The sequence below is a fragment of the Lepeophtheirus salmonis genome, chromosome 7 (genome assembly GCF_016086655.4).
Source record: "Lepeophtheirus salmonis chromosome 7, UVic_Lsal_1.4, whole genome shotgun sequence".
Taxonomy (NCBI): Eukaryota; Metazoa; Arthropoda; class Copepoda; order Siphonostomatoida; family Caligidae; genus Lepeophtheirus; species Lepeophtheirus salmonis.
The window spans coordinates 37,656,632-37,678,325 of NC_052137.2; the positions used below are offsets into that span (position 1 = coordinate 37,656,632).

The following is a 21,694-nucleotide window of genomic DNA, read 5'->3' on the forward strand; positions in this document are numbered from 1 at the left end:
AGTGCACTTTTTATAGGGCTCCCTGATGTATATCATTTATATATTTTTGATAAAAAAATAATGATATAGTCGTTTTAAGGAAAACTCGAAGGCGTTTTGGATGCACTATTTATAGGTTTCCCTGGTGTATATATTTATATTTTTTATTTAAATAATATCAATGTAGTCATATTAATAAAATCTCACAGTTGTTTTGATTGTAGTATAAAGGGTGAATACAGGGTGTACGGGTCATAGGTCTCCCTAATGTATTTCATATTTTTTATTTAAGAAATAACAATGTAGTCATTTAATAAAATTTCAAAGACGGATTTCATGTAGGATTGAGCGTATATACCCCAAGCTCAGCCGGGTAGCGCTCTAAAGACTCAATTACGTCATTTTTTTTTCTTAAACTGTTATAATTATTCTTTTATTTTTGAATAGAAAACATATCCATATTGAGTAAAAACGATGAGTAACACAGAGGATTTATTGGGTAGTTATATTCTATATTTTTTAGAGAAAGTTTGTCTGTTTGACGACGCTTAATTACTCTGGGTGATGTTGGGTACTAACACTAGTTTATAGTATGGAGGAATTATGGAAATTTGTCTGGCATTCTTGTAGTGAGTCGTTATTTGAAGACTTTGTCATCGATAAGATAATTCATTTTATGAAGATCATGGAACTCTACTACAACGAGAATATTGTGTTTCTTGCTTTTTTTATACAGAGTGCGTGGACAAAATCTGCCACATTTTAAAGACGCCTTTACTCCATCAGCTGATGTCTGATTCGCATGTTTTTGGTATTAAAATTTTCATCGGGTACAGGCTTCAGTTATTGTTTACCACTTGTAGCGATAGCATCATTTTAAGTGCTCAAGAAAAGTCATTATGTTCAATGGGAGAGATCGTAGGTGCGCTGCTATTCAGGTTATGCTTTGTGATCACATGAAATTAAGCAATGCTGACATCTATGGCCTTCTGTCAATGCCAGTTAGAACGGTCAGAAGTCTCAGGAAGCAGCTGGAGGAGTCATCGGACCCGATGGACGTTGTTGACAGGAAGAAGAAAGAGGAGAATATCACCAGGATTCTCCGAAACGTCACCTTCATCAACAAGGTCAGGGACATCATCGACGAGGACCCCTAGTCGTCCATGAGAGACATGGCGAGGGACCTAGGCGTGGCCGAGTGGACTGTGAGGGCTTGTGTGAAGGAGGACTTAAGGTGCTACAGGCGTCAGACAGCCCAACGTCTGACTAAAAGACTCAAGGGTTGCAGCTGCTCAAAAGCTGAACATCTTGAAACCCTAAGTCGCCGAACATGCTCTGGTTCTTTTCTGATTTTTTTTCTTCTTTTGCGTTCGTACCCTTCTCCTCTTGGCCTCCCTCATCACCGGATTTGAACCCGTTGGACTACTTTGTCTGGTCCTACGTGGAGAACATGACCATCTGTTCCTCCCATAACACCAAGCAGTCTCTCATCACCTGCATCAAGGAGAAATTCAGTGAGATAGAAGCAGCGCAGATCCAAAATGCATGTTCTCGGTTTCGTAGCTGCATTGAGTGGGGTTTGGCCGCAGACGGCGGCTACATTGAATAGATAGCTGCTCTATATCCCAATAAATATTATAAAATAAGCTTGTAGTTTTTGTTTTTTAAAGCGGCAGATTTTGTCCACGCACCCTGTACTTATATACTCCATTTATAAATATGCTAATATTCCTACATATATTTATATATAAAAATAATATTTCAAGTGATCCTGCTCCACAGGAATTTTCCAGGGTAATGAAAAACCATAATGAATACCTTCACAATAGATAAAAAGTGCTAACACAAAGAAGTTACTCCTTTTATAGGTATAATATGTTTTTATCATTATGAATAATACACATATGACGAGACAAAATAGTATTAGAAATATGGAGAAGTCATTTATTTTTAATTAGTTTTTTTTTCTTTCCTATTGGTGACTCTTTTCATATTTGAAGTATGAGTAAAAATATTTTTTTATTTACGAAAAAAGTCTATTTTTCTTCTAACATTTGTATTCAAAAGAAACCTCCAAATTCAATTTTGTCCCTTGTGAAACTTTATTCTCTCATAGAAAGACATTGAAATGTGCGTGTCAATTTGTATGCATTTGTATTAGAAGTGTACCGATACATTGGAATCGGCAAGTATCTGCCTTTTTTGAAGTATCACCATTGGCTCAATAATGATACTTCCACCGATACTTGTGCTAATTTATTTATACACATTATTAAGCTAAATGAAAGTATGATTTTGTAATTTCAAATGGTCAAACAATAAAAGAAAGCAAGGAGCATAGTATAGATTAACAGAGGTTCCAGACTTGAGCCCCCTACTTGTAGGGGCCCGTATAAAATTATTTTTTGTTTACTTTTTATTTTAACTTGTAATAAGTGCAATAATAATAGATATGCATAACAAAATTCATGTATATTCATTAAAAACGAAAGCCTTTTCAGTTGAGTGGAGCAATATATATGAGCCAGCCAGGATTAAATTCATTCCTGAGCACGGAAAGGAACTAACTTTTTAAATAATTTTAATTTCAAATGATTTACATCTAATTATAATCACAATTATGAATGATATATTAATGTATTTTCTTGTCAAGCCCTAAATAATAAAAGTTAAACACTTAAAAAGTAAATCATTGCGTTATTTGTTTTTGTAATTCCTTGATATATAATATTAATAAGGAATCGTATCAAAATAGTTCATAAAGATGGTATCGGAATCCACTGAAATGTTTTTATCACATACCAATATGTATTTATCGTACAATATATATATACAACAATTATTAGTTTACAATTATTACAGAATTCAAATAATTTCATATATGTCAAATATGAGATAAAATAAGTAGGGAATCATTAGGAATGTGACAAATTATGTGTCTAAAAAAGTGCAATTAAATGTTTTTATATTTTCTAGTTATCTTTAAAAAAAAATTAAATTATATATGTATTTTGAGAAAAAGAAAGCCATGGAAATCAAATGTAACCCTAATTATTCTCTCTTACACGCCTTTAACTTCTTGTTAGGTAGTGGGAGTGTTTATATATTAGTGAAGATCCTTTACAAATCTAGTTAGTGAGCTTTGTAAAAATGATAAACAGTTAATCATATTACATTTCATAACGACATCACTTAAATTTTGTACCAATTTCTTGCTATTCCATCCATTTGATACCCGTAAATGTCAATTAAAATGCTAAAAATACTTGTATGAAAAAAAACAATCTATAAAAATTACTTATTTATTTTAAATAACCTTAACAATAAGAGTTGCGGTTTCAGCAAGATGTAGTTTGTTATTCCTATTGTTAAAACATTTTTTTTTTCCATAAAATATTCATTATTTCATGTGAATTTTGTGAATCAAATTAGTGTCCCATCAGTTTGTTTGATGTACATATCCAAAATAATAGCTACAGTACTACATTTTTGTAGCTATTACACTGCGTTAAATACCAGAATACCCTAAGTATTTTGTGGTCAGCTATCTATGATCTCGTCTCACTGGATACGTCATGGCTATTTCATAATATAGTATTTTTGTTAACTAAAGGAAGTAATAAGTTATGTTCTACTTATGCTCTGTTTCCAAAAGGACAGGAATACAACTTCTAGTTGATCCCTCCTTGTATATATACCGGGCCGTGCAGAATTATTTTCCGATTTTTGTTCATAACATATCGCGGACAATAATGAGATTTGAATGACTTGAGAAACAATTTATAAATAGAATAATAAAATAGTTTGTGATCAAATTTAATCAATGTAGCCACCATTTGACTCAATGACACTGGTCAGGCGACGTCTGAAGCTGCCACAGACTTGCTGGATGTAATCGGCGTCCATGGAGGCCCAGGCATTGTTGACAGCACCCTTTAAGACATTTATGTTCTTGTGTCGTTTTTTGCAGGCCTTGGTCTCCAGGTGCGCCTAGATAGGGAAGTATAGTGGGTTCAGATCTTGGCTCTGAGGGGGCCAGTAGTCCTTGGCCAAAAGTTCATGTTGTCCTTGAGCCACTCCTGAGCTTTCTTGGAAGCGTGGGCGGGTGCTCCCTCTTGTTGAAAAACCCAAGGAGAGTTGCCGACTATGGATTTGATCCACGGAAGGACCTTGGACACCAGAATCTTCACATAATCCTCCGCTGTTAATCTGAGCCAATGGGGAACCATACCGGCTTCATGGCCTTCCCGTTGGATCTCCAAACATCTCCAAAGCCCACAACACGGTCATTTTGCCTGTTGAAAACAGGATCTACCGTATAAGTTTTCTCATCTGAAAAAATGATGATGTGTCCAGATGAGCTCTTGATATCATTCAAGATTTTCTTGGCACGCTCAAGTCTGACTTCTCGCTGACGTTCAGTTAGCAGAGGGCGTTCAGTACGCCTCAGGGACTTTCCTTCAACCCTTTTCAATGCCCTTGAAACAGTTGATGTCGACGTTCCTATCTTTCTGGCCATGTCGACAATGGACCTGTTGGGAGTCCTCTTGAACACTGCCTTTACTTGCCTTGTTGAGACAGTGGGCTTCCTGCCAGCTCCAGGGGAATGCTTTAGATCACCCCAGCCTCCAAGCGCTTGGAAACGTTGTAAATTGTCTTCAACGGGGCCCCAATCTGTTCCTTAATGTTGTTATGAGGCACTTCCGCTCGGAGGAGGGCTGCAATTTTGATCCTCTTTGTTTCCTGATTGGGCATGGTCTCACGTGTGGATATTGTTACGCTCTCACAGGAAGGCTTTTTGTTTATTTTAACAGTAAAAATACGAAACAATCAGATTGGTTGCCACAAAACCTCTTAAAAAGTATATTTACATCATCGGTAAATAATTTTGCACGGCCCGGTATATGTATATTGACGATATTATTATTTCGATGAAGGTATTTTGGCTATCATATAGAAATACAAATATATATACCTATGCTATCAATAAAATATTACTGAGCAACCTTATTATAATGTATTGAATAAAATATAATGTCGGAGTTTAATATTATGAAATATTAGGACGTACCTTTATCATTTTTTTTATTGTGAGTTATTATATTAATAGTTTAAATAACTCCAGAATTTAGTAAAACTTGTCGAAAGACAATTTAATAATTGGAATTATGTTCCTTTTTCAGCCAGGATGAAGATACATACAAAAACAGACTCGTTAATCCTCTTGTTAATTTCCTTTTTTTAAATCGTATTCAGAATACATTCTCCCTTTTTCCATTAGTACAATAATTCGTTTTTTGGGATTTTTAATTTTTTTGGTGCATTTTGGAATATACAACCCATATCTTCAAAAACTTTGAAACACGGGAAAACGATCTTGTTGTATGAAAAAAATCAACTTAAATGCGAAAAAACAAACTGCCCCCACCCCCAGATAATCTGGTTCGATTAGAATTACACATAACATTAGGTATGTAACTCAGAATTATGAACACCTTTTATTTTATGTCCTATGTCTGTATCTGTCTCGGTTTTTGGAATAAATATCATAGAATAAGAACTTGGACAGCTGAATAATAAAAAAAAACAGTGTAACTTTATATCGATGTCAAATAACGCCATCCTGTGCATACAAGATCGGAAAATTCGATTTTTAACTCCTAAGAGTCACAAATATTACAGTTCTTTTGTATATATTCATGATCAATTTTTTGTAACCCAGAGGACGATCCTACTATTATTTATTATGCCAATATTAGTCAAAATTATACATATATTTTGGATATTTTTTAATTAAAATATAACCAAATTACAAAATATAATTGATGTTGAAGTTTTTTTTTTCTATTAGTCACCAGGATAACGGATCGATTTTGATCAAACTTGGTGCAGGATTATGTGGAGGTTTTAAATTCTATCGAGTGCCCATTCCATTTTGGGAGCTGTTTCTTGTTATTGTTTTTTTTTTCCAAAGAAGAAGATTTTTTTTACATATGAATAAAAATATATATTTCTGTATATCTTATCATAATATATCAGTCGAAAACTAGATATAAAAATATTTTAAATTAAAAAATCACATGGATCAAGGTCTTATGACCACAAAATAACATTTAGTAGCACTGTGTAGAAGGAGCAATGATTAATGAAAACAAGTGCCTAGGAATGACCTAAAGAGATTTCATGAAAGATATGCATTATGTATATAATATGTGCATAGATAGACAGCTCTTTCATGTAAAGTTTGTTGAGTTATATTGATAAATGTATTTTTACATTAATATCAGTATGAAAGTGATTAGATATATCTTGACGGCAGGGGATGTTGTATATTTGTGTATCAAAGAGAAATATGTTAAAATAATTCCTATTAAAAATTTCCATTTTCCAAGAAAAATTTTATATTTTACTCTGAAGAGGAGAGATAAATTAGTTTGATCTTCATACAACATACACGCCCTTATAATATATTATTTATAATATTGGATATATATTCATGCGAATATTTTCTTGACTCAACGTAGTATATTAAAAGTTCAATTATTAATTATGTAAATCTGGTGTGTGTTTCAGCTATCCTGTTGATTTGTAATTGTTAATGTAAAAAATGAATTTTCTTTTCCTTAGCAGTTGTCATTATTGTTTAACTCCTGAGTACTCAACATCATTTCCTAAATAAATTCAATTATATTCAAAATCTGCTTGAACTGTGTGAGTTCCTAAAACCTTGAGGATTTGATGCGGAGTTATAATTGTAAGTCATTGTTGTACTCAGAGTGGAATTGGGGATCGACATTTGAGTAATTCAAGCAAATGCCCATTTTTATATATATCCTTTTCTCCTTCCTCTCTTGTCCCTGCTCATTGTAGCTAAACTAATGAAACGTTATGTGCATATTTCTTTCTCTTCTCCAAAACATTTTTCAAATTTGTCAGAGTTAGTATATTGATTTTTTTTTTTTTAGCATGCCCATTCTACACTGGATTTTCATCATTATTCATTATCATCTAGAAACAACTTTATTCCTATCTCATATTAAATAAGCAAAATTACTTGGTAGTTGATTTGAACATAATTGATCCGAGAGTTTCTTTACACGACACATTATTCATTTGTAACGTAGCATCCCAGAGAAGAAGAGCCCGAGAGAGGCTAAAGTTTATGAAAGATCTGGCTGATATCGATATCAAATTCCAGAATAAAATTAGTTCCATTATCAAGTATCAGTTCAAAGGAGCTCTAATTAAGATAAAATATAATCTTGACGACGCAAATATTAAAGGAAAAATCATATTTTAAATACTTCGAGAAGAATATACATACTAGGATTGTCTTGGTATGTAGTAACAATCATAGAATCCAACTGAAATAGTAATATAAGCTTAATATTTTATACTGAGATATACAAATGGTGGGAATGGTTTGAGGAGAAGGAGTGTTTGTTCTGTTTGAAAAAATAAATAAAAACTAATAAGGACAAATACAAAATGGTAGAATTAGATCAAGTAGGTTACAGTGAAAGTGCAACCAAGAATTGCCTGATCACTCTAACAGCACAAGTCAGAGCCCTCAGATCAAAGCCTGGATTCATATCAGTTCTTTGATAATAAAAAAATACAATTAAAGCCGTTAAAAAGATCCCCAAGACATTATTTTGAACTTCAAAATGAAGCCCCACAAACACCAGAATTGCAAATTGTTCAACCAATAAATTTAAAGTTTCCTTCAGGATGAGATTAACTGGATGGTGACAAGATGTTTCAGAATATTTACTGGGTTGCTCAATTTGGTGGTAGTAGATCTGACACGTTCAAAACAAAGTTTTCAGTCTTCATCATGATACTGAGTGTCCTTGAGAGTCATCCTAGTGACATTAGACTGTCATATTTCTGCAGATGTGGTAAACCTATAAATCTATCTGATTTCGTATCGGGTTAATGATTGCTTGAGGAAGATGATCAAATTAAGTGAATGTATTTTTTTAAGTCTTAAGACGTTAATTTGTAATTTTTTCGCAACATTTCTATAACACGTTGTATTAAATACATATTCAAAATCTTCTCTTTTTTTTCACATAAAGTCTTTATTCGTTTAGAGAAGTTACATATATAAATAAACATTTTAGTTTACAAGTAAGACCCTAAACTAAAGTAATTACAACAGTTAATTACCACGGTGAGTGAAACGATAATTAAAATACTCTGGAGTAGTTTATCACATTTCATAAAAATCTTCAATAAAATTAGTAAAATGAGCAGATAGGAAACAAATGAATAAAAATTATCAAAATCATACGACTAAAAAACGTAGGATGGAGACAACAATTAAGCATTGGATGCACTAAACTTTTTAAACCGTCTGTGAATGCGTATTAGACGGCGAATAAACGTTATATTGTCTTTCGAACCATATGGGTAGTAGCGTATCAAATCCCCCGTGTACTTCCACGTTAGATTAGAAGAATCCGGAATTTTAATGGCAAGGACAGAGTATCTTGCCGCAGTTGAAATGAAAACAGCTCTAAATTCTTCATTTTGGATAAGAACGCCTTCTGTCAGCTTCTTTGCTATCCTACTTCTACAGCTCGAGAGATCCAACTCTATGGCACGAGTTTTTGTAGGAGCACTCGACATATTTGAAGTGAGCCCGAATAAAACAATAGCAGTCACGAATTTATCACTTATTCCTGCTATGTTAAGCAATATGAATTTTTTTCAGTGTATGTAGTGAAGGACAGTCAGCAAAAGTATGAATAACTCTATTAAACAATTTTCCACAGTCCTTGCAAGGAGCATTGAAGAATATACATCCTGATGATACTTGAAGTTGCGAAGTGAATCGCTTTCCATCTTTTACTTTTAAAATAAAACTTATTTTTATAATTCTGTCGCACCACATCAATGGTGGAAGTGGATGAAAATGACGGCTTTCCTTTCCAAATAATCCTATGTGCTGCCGCTAAAGATGGAGATAATTCCACCAAGTGATCATTTATAAAATCTGTTCCCAGTATAACCCGTGTGTACATCGGGTGTGAGGAAATAGTAGCTCGCCACTCAGTCTCTGGATGTCTTGAAAGGTCAATTAGAACTTTTTGATGATAGACTTTAGGTAGCATTCTTGAGAGCAGAGATAATCCTCCACCCATAAGAGATCTAGGTCGTTTGATTAAGGGTAAATAGATCCTATAAAAACATATTAAGCCAGGAGTCTTCTTCTTCAATTGCTCTCTCAGCGAGTCAGGGAATAGCTGTTGCCTTATATAGGATATTAGGAATAATTCAGAAATTATATAGTCAAATCCTCTTTTGAAGATTGAAACTCCTCCATTGGTAAATGGAAGCCCGCACATACTTTTTTAGGAATGTCCAGTTAGAATAAGAGGCACCCTTTTGAATCCCAAATAATTCCCAATATCTCCACTGTGTCCTTAATTGAACAGTTGGCAATTTGAATAGCCTTGCTTGGGAATCATTTACCAATAGGAAGAACAACCGTCTTTTTATAGTTGATTTTCAAACCGGACCTCAATTTCCTACTTCTTGAAATAGTTCAGAATTACTTCAATTCGTCTAGTTAATTGAGCCTCAGAGTTAGCTTCTAACATCAATGTGACGTCGTTGGCATACATATCAATTATATGTGTCTTCCAGATTTATCTGATCGATCCTAAGAAGATGGGGGAACATTCATTTTTCTCAGTCAACTATATAATATAAAGTAAAATATTGTGAAAGAAATCAATCATTTTTATCAATTTTTCTTCAAGATGTTAGATAAAAACTGATTTTGAGGAGTCAAACAAATTAATTGGGAAACAATATTTTTGTAGTAATGTAGTCAAATTTTAATTGTTTTTGTTATAAATGAAATCAATAGAATTATTTATAGCTTTGCTATCAGTTGATATAACTTTAACAAAAAATTTAAAAAAATAATCCATGGAGGAAAAAAGGTTAAGTTGAGAAAAGTTTTGCAACTTTCCTTCTATTATTAATTTTCTTTATGATTTTATACATCTAGACTTTACAGATAGCATGTTTATAAGCTAATTTCCGAAATACGAATCAATGGTCTATGCTATAAATATTATTTCATCTTAATCAACTATATCAAATTGAAAAGGTCTACTTATTTATTCAACAAAAAATATTGGAGAGTATAATTTTATTCCTTCTAGATCGACACTCAATTATTGTTTGCTCTGGCAACCGTTCCCGACTAAAGTAACAATTGTAACATATAACAGGTGACATTAAAATGTACTCGTGTACTCCCTAAAGACATATGCTATATCCAATTTTCCTAATTTTGAGTCAAATCAGATCCAATTAATTGCAAAAAAGCTAAAAGTGTTGTAACTGTCCACTGTCAGGGCCTACTAATAAACAAATTAGTAATAAAAAATAAATGAATTATTATTAATAATTTTGTTTAATTTGATTATATAAAATAACGACCACTTGTAATAGTCATGAAGACTGAAAATAAAATTATTTAATCAAATAAAATATAATTTGCGAGTTAATTATCTTCAGATTTTGCCGAAAGAGACAGAATTATTCAGTAGATTTTTAGTCAAAAAGGCGTATAAAAATATAATCAATTTTATTGAAAGATTAATGATTGTCACTAATTGAAAAAAAGCTAGATATTTTCGGTTGGAGAGCATATAGATAGATTGGATGTTATGGCAATAAAGGACATGGTTTTATATTAATGATGTTGTTACGGAGAATGGGTATCTATCATTTAGATATTTATTTGTTTTACTACATGAGTAAGTACCCTCCATTCTTGGCAAAGGTTCTTCTATACAGATAACTGAAAATAAAATATCTATTTTTACAAAATGTTGCCAAACATAGGGAGGAGAGATAAAATTAATCATCGAACAACTAAGTATAAAACATTGAGCAAGGAATAATGAGTTGAAAAGGTTATAAAAATGCCCATTTGAGTTCCATTTGATGCTGGGTGGCCATATTTCCTTTCCCTAGAAGGCACAGCAGTGCATACTCAGCTACTTTAGCTACCTGTCTGGGACATGACAAACAGAATAGTCTTGTCAGAGCCAATGCCGATCTTTAACAATTTGCTGGATCCAAAAAGATCTCCCGATTTTAAATCTCCATATTTATGTGTACAAAAATGATCATCACGTGCAACTCCGTTCCTCTTTGGCAAATTCAATCTTCTTTATAGCTAGAGAAACTGCCGCCATGATGACCAAAACTCCACTAATGTTTGTTAGTACAACAAAATTTCTACCAACAATTAAAAAGACGCAATCAGAGAGCTGCATCGAAACAAAATCGCAGGTGAAAGCAAGCGCTGATTTGATCTTCACGCTCTGTATTGTGACCAGACTTCAAAAGAATTCCCAGTTCAGATGTACTAATTGTAATACTATTATATTCACATATGCTTAATCAGTGCACTCCATCTGATTAAAGGACCATTCAAAAACTAGTCGTTACTACTCAAAAATTAATCTTTGAAATGTTTTGGAACGATATTTACTGTATCGTCTTTAAAGTCTTGGTTCTGACTTGTAGAGATAACGATAGTGTCACAAATAAAAAATCTAACCAACTAATGGATGAGTGAAGCTTAAATTATGCTCCATTGATTGCACTTTTCAATTCAAACACTTTTATATGTAGATGTAGTTCCTAAATCTATGCAGACTTTGACTTTTTTTAAACTTTAAAAATATCTTTACTCTCCTCATAGGTATATTTCAACTTTATTTAAAATTCTGCTTGAAGATATTTTATAGAAGATTTTAACATACACTTTAACTTACATTTTTTTTACTTATATGCATAATTATGTAGGTAATAGTAAGCTTGGAATAAAAATACCTCCCTATAGGTACACAATGATTATGGATAGGGATTTATATACACAGGTTTTCAAAAGATTATATATGAAGTGCTTGGGGTCATGAATATATATACAATGTAAAAAGGTACTAATAGATATTCCCTTCATATTGGTCTGTGATAACTTGAGAAGAAGAAAAAGTTTTCGGAAACTCAATATTTCAATATTTGTATATATAATTTATACATAAAGATATAATATAATAATATTAATGATTTTATCTATTATTTTGGCAAACAATAATATGATATATAAGTAAAGTACAAGGATAAATCCTTATTATCACATGAACCCAACTTAGAGTTGTAAATCCAAAGCATTTTTTAATGTTCTATTTTTTTTAGTTTTTGGCAAATGAAACTATATAATACGATTATTATGTGTAGTATATTTTCTAAAGGTGTTATTATAAGTATTTCATTTTTGAGCAGGGAATATCTAAGTATTACGTGCATGTACTCAGGGATGATTCAAATTAACGCAAAGGATTTACGGGAAGTCTAAAGGGTAAGTCTCTGTTAGACTTAGAGTAGAATTGAGGATCAAAAACGGGGTCACTGTGGCATATGTTTCTGCTTGATACGGTGGGGGACTTATGTTTATTTTATAAATCTCATAGCTACTTTCTGCTACAGAACGGGGATCCAAAACTTGCAGTAGTGTTTAATTACGATACTATCCCCGTTTTTTTTATTCACCAGGTTTCATTGCGCAACCAAACGACAATTTTTGTCTTTATCCAATGTCTCTTAGTGTTAAAATGTTGGAGAAACGTGTGTGATATCCTTCGTGTCAATGTCAGTGCCGAGAAAGCCGCATAGATTGTTAGCATCTCTATCAGGGATGCCCATGACATCAAGAAGTCCATTACAGCCCCATCCATCCAAGAAAAATCAACCCTTCTGCAACAACAATATGGCCGACTTCTGACCAGGATCTATGTGGCCCTTCCTCATCCCCGGCCTTAATCCCATCAACTGGGCATTTTCGCGTGTGTTGGAGAAAAATAGAGACAGTCTTCTTTGTCAAGAGCTGCAAATCTGTACGCCATTATATCGAGACAGCCATTAGTTGTAAAGGAGGATTCATTGAATACAAAACATAGCTAAATATAATATTTAAACATGTCACACATTGCTTGTCTTTTCTTGATTCTATAAAACAAGGGTTGTTTTTTTATTTAATCATACAACTACAAGTTTTGGATCCACACTTAGTAATCTAATGATAAATGATGGCAGCTAAGCTTCTCTATTATCAAACAATCTTCAAATTGTCAAGGTTAAGATGTTATTCATCTTTTTTTTAAATATCGAAAATGATTACGATTTAAATCCCGAAACATTCTCTTTTAACCCAATAACAGCCAAAAGGGAAATGCATGTTCAGAATTTTCAAGGTTTTTTTTAAATTAGAATCTTTGCCCATTTCTAAAGACAAATATATATCTATATATATTTTTTTTTTGAAGATATGGTGAAATCAAAAATTCTTCAAAAAGAACCTAGTAATATATTGTATCAAAGTTAGGCTCTTGATGTAAATAAGACATATAGAAACATTACTCTGTTTAAGGGGGGAAATAAGATTTAAGGCTTTTTATGTTATGACCCTCGTTTCATATACATTAGCTCTTGGTGGCCTATTTTTGATGATTTTTTGCGTCCATTTTTCTATTACCAAGATTCATATACCAATAAATACAAAAACTCATCAAAAAACTGTAAAATCTTGGAGCATTCGATGCACCTTAATGAACATATGTCATCTAAAGATGAGAAACATATTACTAGAGCTTCAAAAACTCAGCCTAAAATCAAATTGAGGTATATATCTTAGTTTGTTCAAAAATTATGGTCGATTATGATTGTTTTATTTTTTTGTGTTACTTGATCATTGACTTCGATCTTGACCTCTCAAAATTTAATGACGTCTTACTGCGACTATATAAAATCTTCAAACCAAGTTTGATCAAAATCGATCCGTAACTTTTGCTGTTATTCTGATGACTAATATAACAAAAAAAAACCAGGGATATAACCTCCGTTCAATTTTGTTGGTGGAAGTAAATATCGGGGGGATTCTCTAACTACCTTCAAAGTACGTACTCATTTACATACATATTTATTCATGCTTTAAATCTCCCCTTAGGGAAATCTAAATTTGTACATAGTATGAATAGGATTTGATTTGCTTCTCTTCTATGATTTGATAATTCTTTACACAGAAGTTCTCTCTTTCTTTCTCTAGTATCAAACTAATGTAAAATATTCAAAAAACAATTTTTATATTCATAACAATAGATTTGACTCTACTCTTTCCCATTGCATATTATTCTTTCAAAAATTGAAGAAGTAACTCTACAAATTTATTTATTCCCTTGAAAGTTTCAACACTGAGCAGATATTTAAAAGAGTTTTCTCTTTTGCCAGGAAATTGTCGTTGATTTTTCTGCAACTTCAGAAGTCCGTTAGTAAATAATAATTAATGTTATACTCAACTAGTTTTTGGTTTTTTTTAATACTAAAAGAAGAAAGAATCAATTTTAAACTAGTCTTATCCATATATTCTCAATTCTAATTTTCTAATAAATCCAACCCACAACAAAGGAACTTAAATAATAATCCATAATGAGCTATATTTTATGTGGAGGTTGTATAATTGTGAAATGCACAACCCGAACCTGAGGATACCTGTGATTCTATATTTATTATACATTGAACATTTAATTTAATATATATTAAAAAAACAATGTTTGTCTGAATTATTATATAGCAGTTCTTTTTGAGAATGTGTTTAACTCAGCGCGTTATATTAAATAAGAAAAGGAGGTACATTTTTATATTATTCAGGCAAAGTGTGTCTGCCTTTTGTCCACGTATAATAACTCAGAGCAATCCCTGGTACTCCCGGTAGTGAGTAATATACAGACAATAAAATGAAACTTATATTATGAAAGAAAAAATCGTAGAATTGCCCAATATAAAACCCTGAGAAACCACGGTTCAACGGTATCCCAAAAAAGGAACGCTAGTATTTAGAATCTTTACTCCATAGCATGTAATGAAATCAAGTTTGATTGAAGTGCAAAATATAAATTGTAATGTAAATTTCTTTATTCCTTTGTATTGATATAATACTATTTATATTTCGTGATTTAATTATAGGAGGATGGAAAAGTCTTTGACTCTGACGTCTGCCACTGCATCTTTCCAGCCTCAAGAACCTTCCTCAATTCCTTCTATACATTAGGTAAGTACTTATAAAAGTATTTTAATTTATTTTATATGCCTACATACTTTTAGAAGGATAACCATTAAGAGACAAAAAGTTAGTCTTTTTCTCTTTTATAAAAGATTTAGTAGATAAGTAAAAGTGAACGAATTATTAAGCATGCCCAGATACAATTGTACAATATACAGTGTGTCCCTGTGAATTGTAAACATTTTTTTCCAAGTTTAACTTTATTAAGATTATTAAAAAGTATAAGGAGTAAAACAATCAGACTTTATATTTTTTTTTTTTTTTTTTTTGTATAAACAATTAAATCTCAAAGTGGCCACTCTTGGATTTCGTCATGGTCTCTAATTTAGGCCTGAAAGTATTGCAGGTCTTCTTCACTTATTTTCCCAAGATGTCAGCCCATTCCTTCTCCACTGCAGTCATTGGAGCCTTCACAGGGGATGTAGTAAAAGTATTTTTCTCGATGACGCCCCAGATCCAATAGACAAGAGGGTTGCAGTTGTGAGAACGGGGAGGACGTTCTGGAAGGACAGAAACAACACTTCTGATTTTTTTTGGCTTTCTGACTTCCGAGCTTCCTCTCAAGCCTAAAATTATAGTCATTTAGCTTTTAAGTCTTGGTAATGAGACCTTTGATGTAGGGGGCGATTTAGGAAATCTCGTCAGAACTCATTCCCTCGTTTGAAGCCCCTAAACACAGTTTATTTTACCATATATCTCAGTTTCCCTTTTTCTGATAAAGAAATTTGTTTCACAAAAATTGCTTGTTTTATTCCTCTACCAATTGGTATTACGGTCAAAATCAGTAAATGATTTAATAAGTCAATGAAACCTTCCTAAAGTTTCCTACACGGTTCACTGGGACATGCTATACTTGTACATTTTATCCTTATTGTACAAGCAAATTGTATCCCGGCTCGCCTAAAACTGGGTGCATCTTTATTTATCTTCAGATTAATAAATGTCCTTACAAACATTACAAATACGTAGCTAACTATTGTATAACGAGCTTTCGAAAGGTGCGTAGCAAAAAACTTTTATATCTTTACTAGAGAAGTGGAAATGTACTCATTTTGAAGCGTACAGAGATACAATTGCTCAATTTACTTGTAATATGCTTGACCAAATGTGTACTAATATCGATTATGTGGTCTTTTATCGCCTATAAGCTCATACTATATCTACACTTGAAAAAATATATTCAAAGTTAATCCCTTTAATCATCTCCCAAACTATATATTTGTCATTTTATAGGGAAAAATATCCACCAATACTTCATAAATTAGTCAAACAAAATCAATTATGTTATGACAGATTTGATAATAATTTGTTAAATTGAAACTTCATTTCAAATTTATATTATTTAGTATTTATTTTAATAATATGACATATACAGAAACAAAAGTCATATAGTGTGTGCCTAAAAAAAAACATGTTTACGAAGTCACTGTACCATAAAAAAAGGTTTTAGACTGACATTTATAGACTCTAATAACACTCAGTATTTGGCAAATAAATTAGTAAATCTCCGTTGCAAAATTTTTTCATAAATTAAGAACTTACAAAAATATTAATACTGCACTGAGACTCCAGGATCATGATACTACTTATCATACTTTGAACCAAATGGGCAATTATGGGATTCCCAGAACATCAGTTATTAAAAAATTATAGTTGACACTACATATTTGTTGCCAAATCATTGATATGTTAAAATGTTTGAGATTGTAGGAATTATCGCTTTATTTTTATTAACAATGAAAATGTTAACAAGAAGTAACTAAATAATATATAAGCATCAAGATCAGAAAAAAAAAACTATTTTCCAAATTTTTACTACACGTTCATATAAAGTGAGTAGAAACTTATGATTAATTGATCAAAAACAAGATATACTTAAATGGGTGAACGAAGGAATGCCTACGAGAAAATTGCCACTAATTAGACCATATTTATAGTGATTCATCCACTAATCTGTTCATCTACAGATTGGTCTAAGCCATAGATAAGTATAGATTACTTGAGGGTACTGGTGGTGTGTAAGATCACGTCAACTGTTGTGTACCACCCGTTCCATGATATATACTCCACACACCCCCCAAATAAAAAAATTAAAAATTAAGGATTTTTTTTAATAGAAAATTTAACTATTTGAAATGTGTTTTAATTATTCAAATTTTATTCCCCAAAAAATTAATTTTCTGTAAAAAGCTATGGATTTTGAAAAATATTTCAAAAAATTTAGTATTTGAATTTTCTTCAAAATTTTATATTTGTAATTTTTTTACAAAATAATTATTTCTTTATAAACAGTAATAGATTTTTTTTTTTAATTTAATTTAATTTTTCTAAATAGCTGTGGATTTTCGAAATTTGTTATGAAAAAATTTTTTCCAAAAAATTTAATTTTTATTAAGAGTTGTAGATTTTTGGATTGTTTGTCCAAAAAATTTAATTTTGTGTGAATAGCTGTGGATTTTGAAAAAAAAGATTCGAAAAAATTTTATATTTGAAATTAAATTTTTCAAATACTTTTCCAAAAAATTTAATTATACTAAATTCTTTTACAAAAAAAGTTAGTATGATTACGTGCAATATTCTACTGATGGTCATTTTCTGATGACAATATTCCAGAGGACAATATTCTTAGAACCTTTAAATTTAATAATTATTATCAAAGGTGAACATATACTTCTATCGAATATCATGTAACTTATTCTGTCAGCATTAAATTTAATCATATATGATTCTTTGTACCCTTTTTTGTCTGTAAATTCAGGTTTATTTAGGTTTATTATTTACATACCAATGTATATTACATTTTGTGTGTTTGTATGAAGGTGAAACTTCTTATAACTTTCCTTCTTATATTTGAAACTCTTTACATACCCTTGAAATAATAATGTGGGTATCTTCTTATCAGACTCGAATCATTGTACAAAAAAAAAAGAATAGGGAGGTATTGAAATCAGGGAAAGGTATCATTTCTTTCTATCTTTTCTCTCCCTCACGCACACTCAGGACACACTTTTAAAGACTCTATATATTTTTTATCTACGAATCAAAAATTACTTTTATAAGAATTGAGATTGAGAGTGAGAATCAAATATATGTTTAAATGTTCATATAAACTTATTTTATGAGCAATTGACTTATAACAAAGAGCTTTTTTGATCTCTTCCAAAACCTCCACTGTCAAAAAGAAAAGTAAATATTTTACAAATTATTTTTTGACATTTGTTAACAATTCATAAGTGCGAAGTCAGAAAGAAGGAACTGACGAAAACAGTTTATGAGATAATACTTGTGTTTCTGTTTTTTCATAAAAGAAAGTCGTGTTTGTATATAGACAAAGAAATGAAAATTAAAACAATAGAGTGACGTGGCTGAATGGACAACGCACTCGGCAGAAATAATTCTATAAAGCTCAATGTGTGTGTGTATGTTCGATACTGGAAAATGTATTATTTCTTTTGAAAATATGTAAAGTAATACTTTAATTTCACATTATTTATTATTTACGAACGTAGCTCTATCAAAAAAGTGATCAGGATAAATTAATCTTTTGAACACAATTTACAAAGGTATATTATGTAAATGGACTTCAAAGACATTCCTTTAATTGTTATAGATGAAAATTATACGACTGAGTGGTACATTCAAATCTGAACAATTTAAATTTTAAATTTCAACAAAATATAATTTATTATGTAACAATGGAATTTCAACAAAACTAATATCATAAATAGATGTGTACCTGAGCTCTCTTAATCAAAAATGTAGCCGCCCTTAGTGGCAATGATGATTTCCAAGCAGCAGAAGGCCTGGCACTCACTGTCGATGTAGTTGTTTGTCATAATGTCCTAGTGCTGGGTGACAGTGGCATTGAGAGCGGTGTTTGGATGATGGAAACTGTAGGGATTGACATTATGGTTGTAGGTGGCAAAAGTTAAAAAAAGAAAATAACTCTTTAGAGTTGAAAAGAACTCAAAAAAGAAAAGAACTCTTTAGAGTTGAAAAGAACTCAAAAAAAGAAAAGAACTCTTTAGAGTTGAAAAGAACTCAAAAAAAGAAAAGAACTCTTTAGAGTTGAAAAAAACTCAAAAGAGTATTACAACGGAGAAAATGGGTTTCTTTTATTGATGGTGTCAAACATGGCCTATCTTCCCTCACGAGGCTCTTTACACCCAATTTTTTTATAGTTTTCTGGACAGTCTGTTTTGAAACATCGAGATCTCTTGCATGGGTCCTGAAGGACTTCAGGAGATTGGCTTGGGCTCTTATCTTTCACTCTTGAGGGTCCAGTATTGTCTTTTTGACAGAGCCCTTTTTCCTCTTCAACATTTTGGACTTACTGACGACGTAGACGGTGGTCCTAGAGACGACCAAATGCTTGGAGTGTGCGAATGGAAATTCGTCGATAATGTTCAAGTGTCATTTTCCTGTAAACTAGAGAGCTCGGGGTTTTTTATATTTTATAACTAATATTTTATGCTTTAATATATCGAAATATAAATTGATTTTAATCTCTCAACCTTAATTAATTATTGAATTAGTAAGTGTTCAGAATTCAATGAGCCACCCGGTACAATAGGAGAAAGGCAGACTTTTTTTAGTTGCCACATAATCAAATATTTTTTTAATTTTATTTTATTCATTGTAAGTTCCTCACGGTATAAGAATAGGCGGAAAACTGAGTGACTTATCTCCATAGTACAAAGTTTAATATACGCTTTGAAGCACAAGAACTCCCTCGGTGGCTCTATGATTACCACTCTCAAGCAATTATACTCCTAAACTCCTTCTCCATCGATGGGAAATACTAATGCAAAATATAGAATGTTTACCAAGGATTATTTGTCAGAATTAGCTCGATCTCCTTTCATCTTAATTTTATTTACTTATCAGATCTCTGGATCTGCCAATTTTTCATTTATTTTTTCCCTTGTGTTTTTACCCTCATTTTAATTAAATTTGCAATTGCCATTTCGGTTTTTTACACAAAACATGTTAATAATGGTGTTTAGTTAAATTAAATTTAAAAGAAAAAGTAGAGTGCTGTATTATTTATTTTAGTTTTGGAAAGAAAAGGAAATTTGGAATTTCAATGGATAGCTCAAATTATTGAATCATTCTATTGGATTAATCGACTCCAAGTTTCGTTTATTAATCGGTTATAAAATGAAGAAAACCCCCTAATAGCTATGTCACATGAAAATATTCCGCTTAAGTTTTACAAAGAGAAAGTTATTTGATAATAAGACTTTATATAGCAACCAAATAATGTGGTTTATTTCAATATATAGTGCGCTTTTGACCTTTCACCATTTGAAAATAATAATGGTAATAAGTATTGTTAATGGCAATCAAACACTTTTTATATACCTACTTACATAAAGGTATTACAGCTCACTATAAAAATCTTATTTTAAAAAGCCATTTTTTAATAATACTGTACGACGTAGAGTTTTTGAATAAAATGTTTTGGTTAATTGGACATGGAGTAATATATATCTCCTGCCACTATTAATCTTTTTTTTTTTATATATATCGTGATGTTCAATTAAATAATTGTCATAAACCTTGATATAGTAGTTAAATATTTCAACAAGATGAAACATGATATCAAAATTACAATAACAGATATTTCATTTTGAATCAAAATGTATTAAAATCACATGTAATCATTAATATTTATTTAGCAATTCATTCAGAAAAGGATGAGTTATGATTTTTACATTGTATTTGTTCGACTCATTCCTTGATATCTTTTACAGGTGTTGTCATGTTGACCATAATGGTATGTTGTTTTCTAGTCTTTGGAGTTCAAAAGGGAGACGAAAACGTCTTATCCAGTAGTCGAAGAATAAGGTGAGTCCCTATAAAATACAGCTTCCATCTTTCATAATTGTACATAGCAATAGACAAATGAGAGTCTCATTAATTAAACTGGTGTAGACTATTGAAGATAACTTTTGTTCCATAATCTTTTTTATTTTTACAAAAAACTAGTTTTATGTACAGATTAGTGTACTGCTCACATGCCATCAAAATAAGTATATGCATTATGAAGAATGATGTTTGCAGAAAAGGAGGCATTAACTACTTTGACCTCATTAAATATGGCCAGAGACAAAAACAACACTTATTAATTTATCATACATACACAAATTTTGTAATTTATTACTCTAGTTTGCTCATTTTCTTGCTTTCCAAACAAACAAAAAATAAAAATAGCATTGTCCCCATGACTCCGCTTTATATTCTAAGTACTTTATTCAAATTTTGAGGTTGTATTATGCTAAATGACTCAAAATTTAAACAGCTTGAAATTTAACAAAGGCATTGAAAATCAAATAGAAAGTTTTAAATTAAAAGTATTGCATCTTAGTCTTAGGGAACTGTGGAATTCTTAATAATAAAATAATTGAATTAATTATTAGGAATTTATAGCAGCATTGAACAATTTATATACATAAGTGTTGTATAAAATAGACCCTCGAAAGCGTGAGATACTTTTTTTTAGTTGCACCCTAAACAGGATTTTTAATTTGCTAAAACTGTTATTATTATTTAATTCTT

At 31.4% G+C, this 21,694-nt stretch overlaps 1 protein-coding gene across 1 annotated transcript in view; it reads left to right on the top strand.

Moving 5' to 3' along the window:
* The window catches only part of LOC121122162 (uncharacterized), a 98,919-nt gene that overhangs the window by 69,817 nt on the left and 7,408 nt on the right, over positions 1–21,694 (top strand). Inside the window, exons 2-3 of the mRNA XM_040717171.2 lie at positions 15,037–15,121; positions 20,890–20,983. Coding sequence (XP_040573105.1) covers positions 15,037–15,121; positions 20,890–20,983 — 179 coding nt within the window. The remainder of the gene's footprint in view (positions 1–15,036; positions 15,122–20,889; positions 20,984–21,694) is intronic.